We start from the raw sequence: 19340 nt of genomic DNA, 5'->3' as shown, positions 1-19340 counted from the left end.
TAAAAGCTCATTTTTTTTGTCGCAAAAAGACCTACATTTTGATGTAATGCAAGATACGATTTAACTGAAATTGTTTATAATAAATGAAATTGAAAAAATGGCCATTTTAGAGGGTTTTTTGCACTTTTCTCGGTAAATAATTAACGTAATTAATCGCGGTTGGGCTCAAATTAAAGGTCTAATTAATAGCTACAACTTTTATTTGAACCTTTTTTCGATTGCTATCCATGGAAAAGCTACAGAGGCGAAAATGTGATTTTTCCACCCTTCTAATCATCCCCCTACCCCAACCGCCGCTCAAAAAGTGACGCAGCTAAGGGTGCTTGTTGTACTCATCGGGACCAACGAATCCCATATGGTCCGGTGCTGGCACTAATTTTGTCAAAATTAACATTGTGTGAGTCTAATTTGACTGGACTATTTGGCTGAACTCGTTCAACACGCGCAGCGAGTTCTCCTTCATGCCGTCCTGCCTGCAGATCATGTGCAGAGCCGCCGATCCGCTGATCCAGTTGGTCAGATTGGGATTGTCGCCGTGTCGCAACAGCAGCTCGGCCGTCCTCTCGTTGTCGTGGATCAGGGCCAGGTGCAGCGAGGTATTGCCCTGAGTGTCCCGTTGTTCGATCATCATCCTCCTCACTTTGTCTTTGCGGGTCTCGAGCAACATCATGGCGATCTCATCGGCGCCGGCGTGCCAGCTCTGGCCGACGACGTGCAGAGGCGTCTCGCCGTTGGCATTTATCGCAGTCGGTCGGCGCCTCGTCTCAGCAGCGACTCGGCCAGCCTCTTGTGGCCCTTGTCCAGGGCCAAGTGCAACGGGCTGTCGCCCAACTTGGTCTGGGCGTTGACCTGTACCGGCCGTCGAATCTCTTCGCTGGTCATGAAGAACAACTCCGCCAAGTCGTCGGCCGTGTACTGCCTATTGCAAATGACGTGCAGAGGAGTCTGGCCCCAGGCGTTGGCTAGATTCGAACTGGCCCCCTTTCTCAGCAGCCACTCGACCAGCCTCGAGTTGTCGAAGCGCAGAACCGAGTGCAGCGGTGTGTCGCCGATATTGTTCTGGGCGTCGATTTTTATCGTCCGATAAATGTCGCGGCTCAGCTCGAACAGCATCTTCGCCGAGTCGTCGTCGTCGTCGTCTCGCCGGCAAACGACGTGCAGAGGAGTATCGCCTCACCTGTTGACCGCGTTCGGATCGCGCCTCTTCTCAGCATAAATTCGACCCCCCTCTTGTAGCGTATGTCCTTAGCCGTGTGCAACGGGGAATCAACTATCTCTTCTACCCGGGTAGGTTTGGGGTCTACGTTTGAGGGTTCTTTGGATTCAGGAACTGAGTTCATCATGATCAAATTAACGCGATCGTCTTTATAAACTGAGATTTTTCAAAAATCACAAAATCACTCGACGCAGTCGATGAAATCTTTCCGAGTTGCTTATACGCTGCGGCGTCTGAGGCTCAACTGATTATATACAAACGCTAGTTATACGATCTTATACATGGAGAGAGAAAAACGCGTGTCCCTCACTTTTCTAAAGCACTTATTACACTTTTTGCATTCGCCAAAAAACTTGCATTCGCGGCAATCAAGTTATAGGTGAAAGCAATGTGTCAAAGACATGCGAGCCGTTCGGCGAGACAATTCAAGAGCCGTTCGCAGCTTATACTGAATTATACGTTGACGAGTGATCGCATTGACCGTAGCAAGTGATTTTCGTGAAAGATTTAAAAATATTACAAATTTAATTATATATTTTAACAAGATTGTTTGATGGTAAAATGAACTAGGGTAAATTGCCCAGTTGATGACCGAATCGTTGTTTTTCAGCGTTAGAAAAAGTAGAAAAAATTAATGATTGCGATTAGAAAAAAAACTAAATAAATCATCGCATCGCCAATTAAATGTTAAACCGATTAAAATACAGGAAAATTATTTTAACATCGTTAATTTTATTAAAAGTGATGATTTCACGAGTCACCTCGAAAACGCCTGTTAATGACCACTTCCGAAAAATATCTCCAGTAAATGACCGGGCGACGTCAGCAAATGACCGATGTACTCTCGCATAAGTTTTTATCAAAATTAAACACTACCCTTTGTTTAGATAATCAAATCGAATCATAGATCCTTATTACTTGTTCAGTGCTGGTCGAATAAGTACCGTTTAAATTGATTTTATTCAATATCATGTCATCACCTCAAAGGGGGCGGGGTTCACCAGTCATGACATTTTATGACAGTAAGGGGGTAGGGGGTCAGTGAAGTATGACGTCATGTCAACTGCTTCGCGCACTCGTTACAAAATATACTATTCAAATGAATTGAAAATCCCAATTTAATTAATCCGAAAAAATCAATTTGACAGTTACGAATAAGTAATGATAGTTGAACGCCTAAGGTTCAAGTAGTACACAATCATTTCGGTACAATTTTTATTAACATTTTATAATAATAATATATATAAAAAAATATTTTTATATGTATCTATACATATTTACAATAGTCAATAATCATTTCATCAAGTACTTATCGAAAATAAAAACTTTACGACCCTCGTGAACTGTTTTTTATTGTGAAAGCAAATACGTTTTGTACCCTAATTTTTTCTGGTACCTGTCAGAAGCATATTCCTTGCCACATTCATCTACAGTCTGATGGTTGAGTAAATTCTCTTTACATCTGAATTTCTTTTCGCAACTTGTGATTTCCATGGACTGTATTTTGGTGTCTAATCAATTTCGATTTTTCTCCAAATTTCTGCTCGCATTTGTCACATGCGAAATCTTTACGACCTTCGTGGACTATCTTTTGATGCTTCAGTAAATTCTCTTTACGTGCGAATTTCTTTTTGCACTTGTCGCATTCATAATCTTTGCGACCCTCATGGCCTGTCTTTTGGTGTAAAAGCAAAACATATTTTCTTCCGAATTTCTTTTCGCATTTGTCACATGCGAAATCTTTGCGACTTTCATGTACAGTCCTGTGGTGGATTAACAAATTTGATTGCTGTCCAAATCTATGCTCGCATTTGTCACATACATAATTTTTTCGACCTTCGTGTATTATCTTTTGGTGCCTGATCAAATTCAATTTGTGTGCAAAAAACTTCTCGCATTTTCCGCATATGAAATCTTTGCGGCCTTCGTGGACTGATTTTTGGTGTCTGGTCAAAGTACATTGTTTTCCGAATTTCTTTTCGCACTTGTCGCATGCGAAATCTTTCCGGCCCTGGTGTACTACCCTGTGATGGCTGAGCAAATGCGATTTATGCCCAAATTTCTTCTCGCAATAAGGACATTTAAAATCTTTGATACCTTCATGGACTGTTTTATGGTGGATCAATAAATGCTCTTTTCGGGTAAATATCTTCTCGCACTTGTCACATGCGAAATTTCGGATACTCCCATGAACTGTTTTAATGTGCACGAGCAAAATCTGCTTATTTCTAAATCTTTTGGCGCACCTTTCACATAAATAATCTTTAAAAACTTCGTGGAAAATTTTTTTGTGCTTGAGTAAAGTTGATTTATTTTCAAATTTCTTCTCGCACTTGTTGCATCTGAAGTCTTCGCGATCTTTGTGTACTAATTTTTGATGCGTAAACAAACTTGTTTTTTTTACAAATTTCTTTTCGCACTTGTCGCATGCAAAATCTTTGCGGAATTTGTGTTCTGATATTTTGTGTCTACTCAGTTTATTTGAATTATCTTCTGGGACAATTTCGTCTGATTCCTTGCCACTTCTATCCATTTTGGTACTTAAATTAATCGATGGATCCTTCTATTAAGTGCCACGTAAATTTAACGAGTAACACTTATATTTGGTATTATGGCTTGAAAAACAATATTCCAAGTAATTTGTTTTGATTATTAGTAGGATCAGTGTGTCGACAGACGATGTAAGAATCGTTAATGATCATAATGTTCACATTATAGGTACCGATTTATCTGTTTACATATTATCGTTACAATATTTGTAACAATTTAAAATTTTAACTTGGCGAAGATTGTTCGAGGAGTTTTTGACTTTCTAAAACTAAGTATTTCCAAAAAAAAACTTTTAACAGATAACACAAAAAACATGAAATAAATATATCCTCATACACATGGCCGATTCTCTGTGAAGTCGAATGGCCAAAAAAATTTTTTTCTGCAAATATGAAAATCTTGTTCTATTTGATGTCAGATTCGTCCCAAAAATTTTTTAGAAAAATTGGGGCCTTCTATGACACTTTTTCAGAGGCCCAAAGTTGGCCATTTTTGGGTTTTTTTGAAATTCATGAAAAATCACAAATATTCTAATAATTCCTGGATCAGGGTAGGGTAAGGGGGGGTATTACTGCGGTTTTTTTAAGGCTAACTTCCATTTCCATATTTTGGTTGCGTAATAGTAATTAGGTACTTGATTTTTTGATATTCACCTCTTAGACACTCTCATTAATTGTTTTGACCACAATTCTATATTAATTAAAAGAAGAATCATTAAAAAATCTATGTTTTAATGCACAGTGATTTTACATATATTACTGCGGTATGTGTGTGTATTACTGCGTGCATATTACTGCGGATAGTATGCATTACTGCGGATTTGAAGAGAGCGAGTTTTCAACTTGGGGCAAAAGAATAAAGCATCATAATGAATGAATTAATTATTATTAAATAACAAGAACGTAAATAACAATATCAAATACAATAATAAAATTATTTTAGGCTAAGAAATTATTGAAATCTAGTTTTAATTGTTTCTCTTGCAAATGTACTATTGTATTTTGTGCGATGCTTCAGCTACGCTTATGTCCTTGTCCACATCGTCTACCACTAATGAAACTTTTTCTGCCGGATAGTTCTGGCGAGTAAGCTTAATGACATTTTTCTTTTTAATTACACCTTTTTTACTTTGCCCGTGACCCTATATCACGTCAAAATAATATCAAAAACAATAACAAAGATTAAGATTGAGGTTAAAGATGCAGCCGCTCACGATGCTAGCAGCGGCGCGGGCGCTGACTGTCATCCGGCAGTTCGCACGCTAAAACTAAAACTTCATCAAATAATATAAATAAGCTTTTATTAATTAAAAATATTGGCTCAATACTTCTTCAATAGTCAATACTATTATCTTAACTTTTAATTGTTATATCTGATAAACGTAAATACATTTTTTAATCCCTAGAATGTATAGCATAATATGAAATTATTAACTTTTTTTTCATCTAAAAATCCGAGCGATCTTATCATCATTCTATTCCACTTATAATAATATTTTAGGGCATGCCATTCTTCTAGAGTATTAAACATACCTAGATGTATATTGTTACATATTTAAAATTACAATTATTAAGATTGATGTATATTTATAATATGTTTTTCTAAACCCGCAGTAATAGGTGCACCCACAGTAATACCGAGTGATTCAAAAGTAAAAGTGCCCAGCAACTTTTTGTTGTAAATTGTCCAAATTTTCAAAAAAAAATCATTCCAAAGTGAACCACACATATAAGAATTTTAATATGATTCGATAATATGCTGCCCCCACACCATGGCGTCGTTGTCCGAGAAGGCAAAAAAATTTCCTATTAATTTTTGTAAATACGTAGATGTATAAATAAAAATAAATTACAGGCGATCCCCGTTATACGCTGATCCGATATAGGCGGTTTCACGATAACGCGGTTTTTTAAATGCGGCTTTGTCCATTTTACGCGGAAATTTGTTCCAAAATAACGCGGTTTTTTGAAGATAAATTCACGTCGAACATGCAATGTTTTGTTTTTATTTACGTAAACAAAACATTGTATGTGGTTATATTTAATCAAATTCTTTTTTCCGTTTTTAACTAAATTATTGCACAATGGCTCCGAATCGAAGAAGTTCACCACAAAAGAAAAAGGAGAAAAAAGTTATGACTTTGTCGATGAAGCCATAAGCCAAGATCCTATCATGAGTCGCAGCATGAAATTTAAGCATTTTTGTAATTCAGCAATGCAAGTTTATGAAGAACTCTATAAAGATTGTGTTAGAAGTAGAAAACAGTTACAACAAATTACCGATTATTATCGCAAAAAATGACTTAATAAATTTTTGACTATCTCGTATTCTGTGATTTGAAAAATTTTTGAAACCGCACCCCCTATTTCCTATATAAACAATGCTTCTTTATACGCGGTTTCGTTATACGCGGTACCCTCCAGGAATCGTACCCCCGCGTATAACGGGGATCGCCTGTACAATAGCTGCGAAATGTTTTTCTAAATAAAGCCGACGAAAGATATGAATAATTTCATTGAAGCGACAAGGTAATCCTCGAGTTATCCACTAAACGATGTTAACGGCACTGCTTGAGGTTGGCTTATTCAATTATTTATTTTCCGATTTTTGAGATCAATTTTCATAAAAAATAGCACGATAAAAATTACTGAAAAAAAATCACAGAGTTCCCCAGCGTACTTAAGAACAATATTATGAAGTTTTTATCGATTTCTCATTGATTCGATATAATCATCGAACTACATTGAACAAAAAAAAACCATTGGAAACTTAACGAAGCAAATAGATAAAACAATAAATTTTCTTCTTATCACCTCGCTAAATGTAATTTTTTTAATGCTTCTTTAAATCATTGACTGACAAGTCAATGTCAAGCGTTACATTAAAAGTTCTATAAAAACTGTTTTGCATTAAAAATGATGTTCAAAACAATGTAAAATATGATAAGATATCATGAAAATTTTATGAGTAGAAAAAAATCGAAACGAAAATTGCTGTGAAAACAAAAAAAAACTTCGTAATCAATAGTAGACTAAAGAAAACCGATTAATTCTAAGCTCTTTTCATTTCGCAAAAATTATCTCGTAAAGTCAATCGAGAACAGATTGACAATATATACTTGTTGTTAAATTCACTTACTTCGCAGTACTATAAATGTTTTCTTAAAAAGATATACACGAATCGCTCGAATCAATCAATGAGCTAGTCAATTTTTTTAAACAATTCTTAAATCATCTCATTAATTCTATAATATTCCGATCGGTACTTCGACACGGGGCGATCGTACAGCTCGTTGTTCTTCTTTGCGCCCGGTGTAAACAAGGTAACGAAAATTGCTCGCCACAACCGATAAAACTATTATAAATGGTACGGCTAGAAGGTAATGATCGAAGAAGCCATCGTAGTTCAACAAGTTGATTATGCGATCGGCGAAGAACCACGACAAGAACGTCAGGCGAAGAAACGTCGTCCAGGCGAGTTGTCGCATCATCTGCCAAGAGAATGCAAATAATATATAGCTCGAACGAAATGACTATTATTATATGGTTGATTCTCCCGAAGTCTGCTTTTTGCATGTCTTTATGCCATATTCTTAAACTAGTGAAGATAAGCCAAATCTGGATCGGTCGTTCATTCAATATTGTTGTATTCTTCATGATAGGACATAAATATTTCAATTTTTTAGGGCCAGTTAAATTTGCCGTGAAGATATACATGCCAAATGACACCTCCGTGGTATGTCTACATCTCAAAATCAACTCCATTTGCATGTACCATGCATTCTTATTAGCACCTGGCCCTATAATAACTACGAGACCAGCTTCTATACATCCAAAGTAAAGTTTAGGTCTATCATAGGGCCTTGAAAAATGTTTAAAAAAAATTTCCCACACAATTGAAAAATGTCTTGGATTTTAATCATGCTCCTGAATAATTTCAAACATACCGCCTGCTTTGGGTCGCTAACTTATTTTTGATGTCCCCAGATACGTAAATGTCAAGTATTATAACCCAGCTTTCGATTAGTGTAGGTTGGGGGTTCAAATTTTACATTTTAGCTATCCAGCGATAATGATTCTATTGAAATATTCATATATGTATCAAAAAAACTGTCACCTCCGGGGACATGAATATTTCGAGCTATGATCATTCTTTTTTACCGCTCGCCCCGTCAAAAGACTCGTTTTTCATGACCAAATTTCGGGTTGTGCGGAAAGTTTTGTGCGTTTCTTATTTTTCTTACATGGTTGATCAAAGCAGCGATTTGTCACCTCCGTGTGTTTCACCTCCGTAACCGAAAATAGTCAATTTTAAGCATAAAATCGAATATAGTTTTCGTAAAACGAAATCTCAGGGCCCCAGATTCAATGATTATTCATATTTTATGGTTTAAAAAAGGGTGAACTAGTTCGCGCCGTTCAATGTGACAAAAAAATTTTCACAATTTTTTCATTTTCTATACCCGAAAAAGCAGACTTCGGGAGAATCAACCATATATGATGACTTACCAAACGCAGGTATCTGCGATCCCGATATGCCTCGAATTCCTCGAATGTCTCGGCGGAAGTCTTGGTGTCGTGAGCCTGCGCGCTGGAGACGATGTTAACACGCACCATCGCGACTCCTTTGTCCTCGCGCTCGACCTCCGGGCCGTGATCGTGGATCTGTCCGAGGGCGATGCGTCGTCTCGGCCGCGCCCAGTAGCGAGCCCCGTAGGCCATGAGGTTCCGCCAGATCCCGAGACTGTGAACCCGCGCCAGATCGGCCAGAGTCGCTCGCGAGCGGGCCACGACGCGCTGCATCTTCGGCAGTAAAATAAAGCTCGCGACCACCGGCCCTGTCACCGCGACGAAGTAGACCGACTTACTAAACTGATTGTCGATCAGGCAATCTCCGTAGTAGAACGGTAGCGAGATCACGAGCGTGGCGACGTCCAAAGTAAAGGTGAGCGACGGGAATCTGTGGAGCGAGCCGCAGGAGAAGTAAAGCGTGGCCCAGGCGATCGTCTGGCCAATGATTATGCTGGCGAGCGCCTGCGGTATCCTTGAATGCGAATTATTGTTTATTGTAAGCCCTATATGCTACGTATGATGAAATCGATAGGCTTACCATCCTAAAGGTGCAGAGCTGATTTCATCGATTTTCAAATTTGTACTATTCGTATGAATTCTGCTTTTCGCATAAAAGCTACATTTCGTATAACTGGTAATTTTCGGCTGGTACAAGTACATATCTGAAAAGTTGCACAAAATTGCAGGATCATTGAAATTTACATCAAATTAAGCTTGCTTGAGAGAAATTCGCCTTTCGTATTGACTTACCATTGTAGAACACGGCGAACGCCAACGCGAGCATAACGATATAAAACATTGCCCCGTAGACGTAGTCGGATTTCGACCTCCGACGAGTTTGGTTCTTGACAAGTACCTCCCCGAAGGGATAGAACGGTATGGCCATACGATCTGCAAAGTTGGAGCGAATAGATCAAAGTTGGGCCCGATTGAGCTTGATAAACGATATCTTATATACGGGCTCGCCTAGGATACGTAGAGAGCTCAATTTTTTTTTAATTACTCGTTAAACACAGTACTTTGCGATGGTTTACGTTGAAAATATTGATATACACGTTTAAGACGGTTGGGTGTTAAATGGAAAATGAATAGATCGTGCTAAATATTTATCGGGGTTGTTCTTTGTGACTTTCTTGAAATTTTCCCAAAATTTCAGCCCCGATTGTCTTACTAACTTTCGAGAACGATTAATAAGTGGCGTTTTTAACACGAGCCAGAAATCGCACCTAATCAACTGTATCATGGTTATCTACCTACAGATGTGAATAAAAAACATACTATTCGTAGATAGCTTGAAACCTCACCTTTCTATTGATATTATTTAATATGCCCCGAACGAACTACTTGAAGAGATATTTAATGTTTTAACATGAATTTCGTCGTGTTTTCGCCCATCGCGGTGTCTCGTATGCTTGTAAATACCAACCTACATGCGCTGAATTTATACTATATTTCTATCTATCTGTACTATTATTATTATCATCACCCAGCTACCCTAAACAATCGATTTTTTTTCTGGTAACTCGATATTGACTCCAACCTATACATCGTGTATATGGATTTATAAAACAAAACAATTTCAAAATAATTTGTCTCCATGCGATTAAAATGGACGAAGATAAAAGCGTTTAAAAATTGACAAAATGATGATAACAATTTTTGTTGCCGAGTGTATATAATTATTCGAAAATGTCTGCAGATGTCAGAAGTAAGTCTCAACGAGAGTTGTCACATGATTGTAAGCAAACCGAAAGCTATAGGAACATGAGAGATAGATACTTGAAATGATAATGTCAAATTATTTAAATCAAGGAAACGTTACTTCGAAGTACAATAAGTAACGTATAGATTACGGATTAACGAATTCAAATTATTATTTACCATCGTCAATTTCTTGTTCTTCGTGTATCGTCGGTAGCATCTCTCCTTCTCACGCGTAGCCAGAACTTCGACCCTTCACTGCGGCTACAACCAAAATTTCTTCTTTTTTTTCTTTTTCTATTGTTGTCGTTTCTCCCCCCTCCTCCTCCTCCACCCCGGCTTCTTGCCGCCGCTTCAGCAGCTAAGGCCAGCTGCTTCTGTCTCTCTGTGGATCGGATGAATATATATTAATGTTTATTCTACGATTTTTACATATGTATGGTGGTTCGCTCGAGCCTAAAAATAAAAAAAACCGTATATAGCTACGAATCTTTCGCGTGGCTATTATCAGTGCTGTGGTTGAGAACGAGGGCATTTTTCGCCTAAAGTCATTCCATTTCGAGATTAAAAATGTGTAGTTTTTTTGAAATGATATTATTTAGAAAAAATTTTGCATGGTTTTTCATCATCATGTTTTTAATCATTGCATTTTTTTGATATAGTAATGCTAATCTTGAAACTCAATAGAGACTTTTAATTCACGTTATTAATAATAACTGACAACTTCTCAATAATATATTGATATTAATTTTTCTAAATTAATTAATGAATAAAATTAATGAATTTTTCTAAATTACCTGCAAAATCTACTGTACCGAACGCCTCGAACCCATACCGAATATTTTACACTTATATTTTACTTTCCCAAGCGTAGGATAGTATGTATAATTTCTCCTCTGCTCGCGTAAACAGTAAGCTACGCGTTGCGTATAATCGGCAAGGGATCCTCAGGGCAAGTTTACATGTCGATCGGGAAGGACAAAGGCGCACCTGTGGGATACGAGATCACTCGTAAAGTAAGCGAAAAAATTTGATATAACTTCGTTTTAGTCTCTGTGCGATCTGCAAATTTATGCGGTGTATTTGACTTTGGTGGCCGTATAACGTCAGTCTTCAGTGTCGAAGTTTTCTGCAGGTGAGTGGATTTTTACACCGCTTTTTTGGCCTAAAGAAAAAAAAATTACTGTAAATGTTTTACATCTAACTTGCCATTAATTGGTTTGTTTTTTGACGAATTTTCTATTAAATTTGTGTTGAAAATATTGAGCGTTTTTCAAAAGACTTGAAAATGATTGCTAGTTTGTTTAAAAAAATTTGGACCAGTTTTCAATCGGATTTAATACGATACTGCCATTTTCAGCTTTCACCACTAGATGTCCAGTACCTCCATGGGTAAGTCTGCAAGCGAAAAAGTCAGAATATTGGTATAAGTCTATGCATGACTATCAAAATGTTTGTCATTTTTGTTAGATGTAGCATTACACCACAGGCACAATCAGTGCGGCCGGCCTGCCCTACACTCTCCGCTGCTACCTCTGTAACCTAAGATCTGGGAGTGCGAGCCTACAGGCTTCGACTCGCGCGAGTCTAGTCTCACCGCACTTTTTTTTTGTTAACCGTCGTCTTATGCGTAACACTTAATAACAGAAAAAAATTGTTTATTATATATTTCTTTTTATACATAAACCGTGTTACACTTTCTTTCATCACCCACCCTCTGTAATATTACTCGAACAATTTCGATATTAATAACTGTTATGTGTGTATAACCCAAAAACGCGAATCATCCAATTACTTTAAAATGAAGTATTAAAAAAGGATGCTATGCTTGTTTCTCTAGGTTTTACTGCCTAATGCGACAAACACAGAAATTAGAAAAATTAGACCTTCAAAAATAGGTGGGTGATATCAAATTTCTTTATGAATTTTCATAAATGAAACTAAAATATGATCAAAATAAATAAAAATAAATTCCAAGCAAATTTATACATTTAATTATTTTTTATTTATTCATTTGGATGACATTACATTTTTGTACAGTTTATGAACACCCGGAAAAAAATGCTTATCGCTATTACATGTTTTTGTCTATAACCTGCAGCATATTGTAGCCTTTTTGAAGCTCTTTCGGCTCTACGACGTTTTTTAACATTATTAATAATTTTATACGCATGAGAAGTTGTTGCTCATTATTACTTATTTGATTGACTAAAAATGTAGTTCAGGTAGATAATATATTTTCAATAACATTACATTGCAAGGTGAGAAATTTATGTTAACGATGTTGAAACTAAAAAATGATGGACATAAAATTATTTTATATATTTCATGTATTGATTCATTTTTATATGTTAATTACAATATAGTTACTTAATCGCGAATATTCACGTATCCGCAAAAGTCGCGAAAATCGCTAATACTTTCGTATCCGTATCCCAAGGTACAGGCGACGCAGTCGATAAACATAAAAAAATATATTTTTATATTTGTGTGATTGTATATCTCCGTGGGATTAAAAAATGAAGTGGCTCAAAAACGCAATGTTCGGCGAAAAATTAAATATATTGGAGATGATGGGACAGCGCGTCAAGTGGTCGGGTAATGAACGAACGAGATGTGGTATTTTTGATCGGATACTTTGTTGTAAAGCAGCTGAATAACCAAGATTTTAGTAATGTTTGTTTTGCGACTGAAGTCCCAGTACAGAATGTAAATAACCAAGATTTCAATGATGTTTGCTCTGTGACTGCAGCCCCAATTCAGAATGTGATCAATAAAAAAAATTTAAAAAGGAAGTTAACGGAAAGTAGTGAGGAACATACTTGAGCCAGAAGACCCTTGCGGGTTAAAAAAGTCCTAAAAAAGCAGCAAGATTATGAATGTTAAAAATGTTCTTCTTTATACTTTTTGAAGAATTAAATAATAATCAGTTATTAATAAGTCAATAACGTCTCGATGGGGATCTCTGAGAAGACAAAAGAGGTACTAGTTTACATTTTTGCATTTATGTATAGATTTGTACTTATTAATAAAGAATGTAAATATCGTAAATGTTTGATGATTAAAAATAGTCCCATTAATTTCATTAGTTTCTGTTGTTGACTGAGAAGGGAGGGAACATGAAATAAAGTGTATAACGCTCAAGTGAGTTTTACACACAAGACTTTATTACAAAAACTTAATACTATTAAAACAAAGCTTACAAACTAGTTCGGTCGATGATTGTCGATCTTCAAGGCTGGTAGTGCCGCCTGGTCGCTGCGGCTAGGCTGCTGCTAGGGTGTCGCTTTGCTGCTCTTGGCCGTCCGCGGTCGCGGCTACCTGGGTGGTGATGGCGGCGGCTTAGCTGCTGCTTGTCCGACGGGTAGACGGCTGGTGCAAGCACTCCCACGAGCTTTACCGTTCGCGAATACAATAAGTCACTTCGACACTCGCGCTGTATAATTACAGTTACAAAAGCTAGTGCGCTGATAATAAATTTCTATTGCTTCTCACGAAATACAAGTATGTTTAATCCGTAGTTACTCGTTAAGTATATTTTATTACAAGTCCGTTTAATGTATCGCGGAGTCGCCATTATAAAATATCGAGTGTTCGCGCACAGAGCTTCGCCGTACTCGACTGTAAAGAATGATCTGCCCAGAGCTTCGCCTTACTTGACTGTATAAAATGATCTGCCTCGAGCCGTAATTTTTGTGCTCATTATATACTAATTAAATCATGCATCTTTTCGGTGGGGGCATCTCTTGGTGGTTTTTCCCTCAATAACTAAACTACTTGTTTTTTTGTTGCTAAATGATCTGTGTCGCTGGTTCGAGCTTGTGTCGTTCTATTTACCCATATTTGGGCAGATCTTCTCGGAGCTCGGTCACACTGTGATTTTAAAGTGACCCGAAGATCAAACTCCCGGTGATAAGGGGACCTGTGAGTGCGCGTGCGGTTATGTTTCTTTCTTTGCATCATTTTGAAGAAGGCCACGGGTTTCACCCCCTGTGCGTGTGTCGTGCCTTCTCTGTGTTCGGCTAGCACACATGCGAGTGCATTTACGCTAAATACATTCGTGTGCAGAGGCCTGATCTAACGCGTCGGCGCAGGTTGGCCGGGCACATCCACACGTACATTCAAGCGATGGCTTTCGCCTGTCTCTGTAATTGGCTTACACACATGCGCGAGTACACACACGCGAGATACATATATGTGCTGCTCGATCTAATGCGCCGGTGTGCGTTGGCCGCTTACACTCACACGTACATTTAAACGACAGTTGGGCCTACGTACGCGTAACATAATGTACATCTTAAATGTACATGTGTGTTCATATGCCGGTCTAATTTGCATCATTTTAATTATTATATTTTAATTTTACAATACTTGATGCTAGGTTATTGTTATATAACAGCACTATAAAAAAAATCGTTGATGAAAGAAAAGCGGTTAGAGCTTTAAAAATCTGAAAAGCAAAAAAAAATCGTGATAAAAGCTAAACCAGTAATTGTCTTATAGCTATAGTTTTTTTTAGTTATTTATAATTACTATTTATATGTATCGCATGTGCACCTAACTTTTAGAAAAAGAGTGAAAAACAAAAATCAGTTCAGTAATATACTATTACAAGCAACTTCTGTCCCTGTGGAAATACTTTTTTTCAGAGACAAGCCTTGTTGTAAATACCAAAAGAAGTTCTCTCAAAGATGAAAGTATAAGCAAACTGATCTGTATTAATCGATGGATGAGGAGCTCTTTGAAGCGAGAAATTGGCGAAGTTTAATAGAAGTTTAATTTTAGAGTTAAATTGTAAGAAGTTTTTAGTGTAGAGCTTTACTTCTGTAATAGTTTTAACTTTTTGATGTTTTTCATTGCAACGTTGTGCCCTCGGCAAACGGTAGTCGCGTCGGCTACGAGGAGATTATAATACTAAATTTGAAATATTCGCATTCTATTTTTGCAGATACTCAAGCGCCGCAGCACGACGCGCCAGGCCACTGTGGCGTTCGGGCGTAAGCACGGCAATGTTTATGTCCGAAGTAGCCCGTGTACTGGATGATGCGACGCAACATGCCGAGACAGGGTGGCATTCCGAAGGAGATGAAGTCGCAACGAACTTCGGCGTCACAGACTTGTCAGGTCGCCAGGAGGAGCCTTAGTGGGAGACAGAGTATAAGGCCTCCCTCTTCGGGACCAAACCGAAGCGGCGAGGCGCCGTATTCGACGGCCGGCACGACATGCCACGCGATGCCCGGATCGAACCGCCAAGTGGTGGCTGCTTCATCTGCTGGGACACGCACCAGGCTACCAACGCTGGCTGCAGAGCCATTCTCGTCGCGACGGTCCCGCCACCCGCGAGGCGATCACCCAGCGATCTCCCTCATCCATCGCGGCGTTGCGCGCACCGTCACCGCCACGCAGCCCCTCTACCTTCAGTGAGATCGTGGAGCTACCCGCTGCCTCGGCTACAAGACCTTCGCCTTCATCTCCGCCCGAAAAGCTCCGCCACTGCGAGCTACTTCACGGGCCATCGAACCATTGCCTCGCGTGGAGGAACGAGCGCTCGTGGCCCAAGCTGCCGCGCTGCAACTGAATTTCACAATTATTTGCAGGAGTGGATTCAAGCTATGAATGAAGAGATGAAGGCTTTCGATGAAAACGAAACATGGAATTTGGTCCATTTACCACCAAACAAACATGTTATCGACGACTGATGGGTGCTTCGGATCAAATACAAGCTGGACGGCGCAATTGACCGATTTCGAGCTCGTTTGGTTGCCTTTGGAATTTTCAGCCTTCATCCCAGCCAAACCTTCAGCCCAGTCGCTAGATATGACTCAATCAGAGCTCTCATCGCCACAGCATCGAATGAAAAATTAATATTGGGCCAGTTCGACATCAAATCAGCATTTGTTCGCGTTCTTGCCACTAGGTGGCGACATGGCGCTTTAGCGACATCCGCAAGCAACCGAGTCGAGTTGGGAGGATATAAGTGAGAGCGACGCAGCACAGAGTCGATCTGGCTTTACCTCACTCTTCTCCTTGTATATCGGTGTGCGAGAAGACTCCTCGCGAGGATTTCGGCTTCCGCACTAGCTTTTTTTTTTAGCGAGTTGTAATTCATTATTAATTTTCTGAGTGATATGTCCCTGGATAGATTTGGCAATTCCATCTGTCATTCCCAATCTCACGAATATTTGAACGAGTATTTTTTTAATTTCTTCTATTGGGTTTGCAAAATCAAATAGTCTTTTTTCGGCAAGAACCATGTAGTGAAGCATCGTATTGATCATATCGACAAGCCAATCGTAGGATTCGATGAAAATTTTTGGTTTAACCGCAGCATTAAAATACTTCACAAGGTTTTTTGGAGAACTATACTGCAAAACTTCTTTGGGATCGGCGCTTCGTAGGATTGGATGAGATTCATCAGTAAATTCGGTTACTTTATGAATAACTTCCAATGGTATTTTTTCTTCCGGAAATGATTTGTACAACTCATCCAGAATGTTTTCAAAGTTCTGTAGTATGTGTAAATGGATGAGACTTCTCGAACCACGTATGCCTTCTAAATTTTTCACAGACTCCGGTTTGGCGCCGCATGACAAAAGAGCCTTGACCAAGGGTAAATTTAAAGCAGAAGCAGCGTTCTGCAAAATCGACCTTCCTCTTTTGTCGGTTTTTTCAATATCAGCGTTCCAAGCGCAGAGTAACTCCACAAGTTTTGGACTATCACTGTGTGACATCGGAACGTAATGCAACACTGAGCCCTTCGCAAGCGGAAAATCGACGTTCATTAGCGCCCCATTTTTAAGAATTAATTCGACGGCTTCGTACTGTGCGTACTGAACCGCCGTAATGAGAGGAGTCACCCAATTATTTTTTAAACGCACTCGTTCATTCACATCGACTTTATTGTCAATGAACTTCTGAATAAAGTCGAGGCGTCCCACTTTCTTTACTATGTAATACCACCCGGATTTTCGTAAATACAATATTTTCAGCATTGGTCAACTGTTCCCTACAATGAAACGAATTTTTAAAATTTTTTTTATAAGGTCTGGAATTGGGGCCTACTAAAATGACAATGAATACAGATACTCACTCAAAATTTAATTTTTCTTGGTCGTTCAGCTCACCTTTCTCGCGACGCTCGTATAGATCCTTCAAAATGGGATTTAATTTGAAGACCCAGCTGAGCGGCGTTAAATTCGGTAGCGAGACCTTGGATAGCTCACACGCTTGTGAGTACAGTCGAATGACATCTATATTGGTATGGGTTAATTTTTTGGCAATTAGATCGACGCTCATGTTAGAACCGGCACACACCAAAATTCTTACGGTTGGACTTTGTTCTCTCAAAGCATGGATAATTTTTAAACAGGTATGACTTTTTCCTGTTCCTGGAGGACCGTGTATTAGAAAAAGATTATTATCTAAAGCCTTTTGTATGGCTTCAATTTGTCTTTCATTACAGCCGGTTAGATTCTTGGTACTGATGGAATTTGTTTTTTCATTCGTGTTGTCGATGACGGATAATCTATTTAATAAAATTGAAACAAAATAACCAAGTTTTTCATCCTTCTGATCTAGTTTTTTTAATTTTGTTAAAGCTTGTTTCATCCTGAAAAATAAAGATAAGTTAGATTATTGTATTTGCGTAGATTCAAGAGATGGTTTTTCTTCTTATCTTCCTCGGGAAGCTCTATAATGGACTCTGATGTGTGTGAGTGCGCGCGCGTGTACTCTCTTCAATTCTTAGCTTTTTGGCTAAGAAGCTGACCCAGCTGCTGGTACTACCCAAAGTATACTGAATTAGCTTCATTTTACACATATATAAATTTTTTTTATCTCAGCTTCATTTTCTCATTCAATTAATATTTCACATGAACAAAGGATTGATGTCAATTTTTGAAAGAAGTTTTTTTTATTAACTTGAAAAAGATGATGCTTTGTAAAATTTGAATACTCACCTATAGAATGCCGTTTCATTCATTTTTTGAGTAATGGAATACCCATCCTGCAATTCTTTCCTCAAACTTTGACCATTTTTTAATTTTATTTCATATTCCTCATTAGTATAATCAACAGGCACATTAAGAACAGTGGCTGACATCTGATACTCTACGGTATTCTTCAAGCGAACTACTAATTGATCGAACAACTTTATTTTGAAAAAATCGTCTCTCGCTGGATCAAGTTTGAAATAACCTGTGGGTTGCTCTCTACAAATTGTATGATAATGTTGTATGATAGAAAAAATTGTATGATAATGTTCTGTGCTATCAAATATTTCAGGAATTTTGACTACGGCACAATCACATTACTTATTATCTATAATAGTAGAGAAAAAATATCTTTATTTAAAAAACTGTTTACTCCATAAAATATTTCAAGCTTTGCACAATACATCAAGATTTTTTACCTTGTGATTGAAAAAGAAACGATTTTCTTTACACGTTGTTATATACCCTTTAATACGGGGTAATAACTTTATAATTTGAATATTAAATATTACTTTCTGTTGTGTCTGAGTGGGGAAGGATCATGAAATAAAGTGTATAACGCTCAAGTGAGATTTACACACAAGACTTTATTACAAGAAAACTAATAACTATTGAACAAGCTTACAAAATAAGTGTGGCCGATGGTCGTCGATATGTAGGGCTGCAAACGCCGTCGGGGCGCTACCGTTGTTGCTGTTGCTGGAGCGTTACCCTGATGCTGCTTGGCCGCCGGTCGCGGCTGCCTCGGTGGTGTTGCGGTGGCTGCTACAGTGACGGTCGTCGCTGATGTTGGGCTGTTGCGCTGCTGGGCTGGGTGAAGCACTCACTCGAGCTTTACCGTTCGCGAATACAATTAACAATTTCGATGGTCGCGGCGTATAAGTACAAGTACAAGTTAGTCGCTGTTATTGACTCGCGCTTGGTTCTCACTAAGTACAAAATGTGCAATTCGCGTTGTATTACAAGTCCGTTAAATATTCCAAGTCGCTGTTACACTGATTTGATTATTCGCGCGCACAGAGCTTCGCCTTACTCGACTCTTTAGGATGATCTGCCCAGAGCTTCGCCCTGCTCGACTGTATAAAATGATCTGCCCAGAGGCCTAATTTTCATGCATGTTATATACTAATTAAATCATGGACCTTTTGGCGGGGGTACGTCTTGGGTTTTTCCCGCAAGTCGTAAATCTACCAGCTATTTCGTCACTTGTTGACTCGGTTTCCGCTAGGCCAGTGTGCCCAATGGTTATCTGAGGTCAGAGGTCAAACTTGGGGGAGATATGGGACTTGCGAGCGCGCGTGCGAACCTGCT

The 19340-nt window shown here is 38.6% G+C and overlaps 2 protein-coding genes and 1 long non-coding RNA gene across 3 annotated transcripts; 1 reads left to right on the top strand and 2 right to left on the bottom strand.

Annotated features, from left to right (window-relative positions):
- Positions 1–738: 738 nt before the first annotated feature.
- LOC106656781 (ankyrin repeat domain-containing protein 65-like) lies at positions 739–1113 on the bottom strand. Its single transcript, XM_014377931.1, has one exon. It carries the CDS (start codon positions 1111–1113, stop codon positions 739–741), a length of 375 nt encoding a protein of 124 aa, XP_014233417.1.
- Positions 1114–11082: 9969 nt separating this feature from the next.
- Positions 11083–11736, top strand: LOC111693738. The gene is made up of 3 exons (XR_002763472.1): positions 11083–11173; positions 11399–11430; positions 11509–11736. It is a non-coding gene; the product is annotated as an uncharacterized LOC111693738 (long non-coding RNA).
- Positions 11737–16941: 5205 nt separating this feature from the next.
- Positions 16942–18139, bottom strand: LOC106656780 (DNA polymerase alpha-associated DNA helicase A-like). The gene is made up of 3 exons (XM_014377930.1): positions 17997–18139; positions 17129–17647; positions 16942–17044 (listed from the first exon to the last, which is right to left on the bottom strand). The coding sequence occupies exons 1-3, from the start codon at positions 18137–18139 to the stop codon at positions 16942–16944; spliced, it is 765 nt and encodes a 254-aa protein (XP_014233416.1).
- Between the last annotated feature and the right edge of the window lie 1201 nt (positions 18140–19340).

This window comes from Trichogramma pretiosum, unplaced genomic scaffold, assembly GCF_000599845.2.
Source record: "Trichogramma pretiosum strain Unisexual culture from Peru unplaced genomic scaffold, Tpre_2.0 scaffold31, whole genome shotgun sequence".
Classification (NCBI taxonomy): Eukaryota; Metazoa; Arthropoda; class Insecta; order Hymenoptera; family Trichogrammatidae; genus Trichogramma; species Trichogramma pretiosum.
The sequence above is the reverse complement of the archived record's forward strand: the minus strand, read 5'-3'. Positions and strand labels throughout refer to the sequence as shown.

Excerpts from the sequence above, each read along its gene's own strand:
- LOC106656780 (XM_014377930.1), bottom strand. The coding sequence starts at position 18,139 with ATGTCAGCCACTGTTCTTAATGTGCCTGTTGATTATACTAATGAGGAA. Across the intron at positions 17,648-17,996 it reads AATGAAACGGCATTCTATAG|GATGAAACAAGCTTTAACAA; the intron begins GTGAGTATTCAA and ends TTTATTTTTCAG. Across the intron at positions 17,045-17,128 it reads CAAGAAAAATTAAATTTTGA|GGAACAGTTGACCAATGCTG; the intron begins GTGAGTATCTGT and ends GTTTCATTGTAG.
- LOC106656781 (XM_014377931.1), bottom strand. The coding sequence starts at position 1,113 with ATGCTGTTCGAGCTGAGCCGCGACATTTATCGGACGATAAAAATCGAC.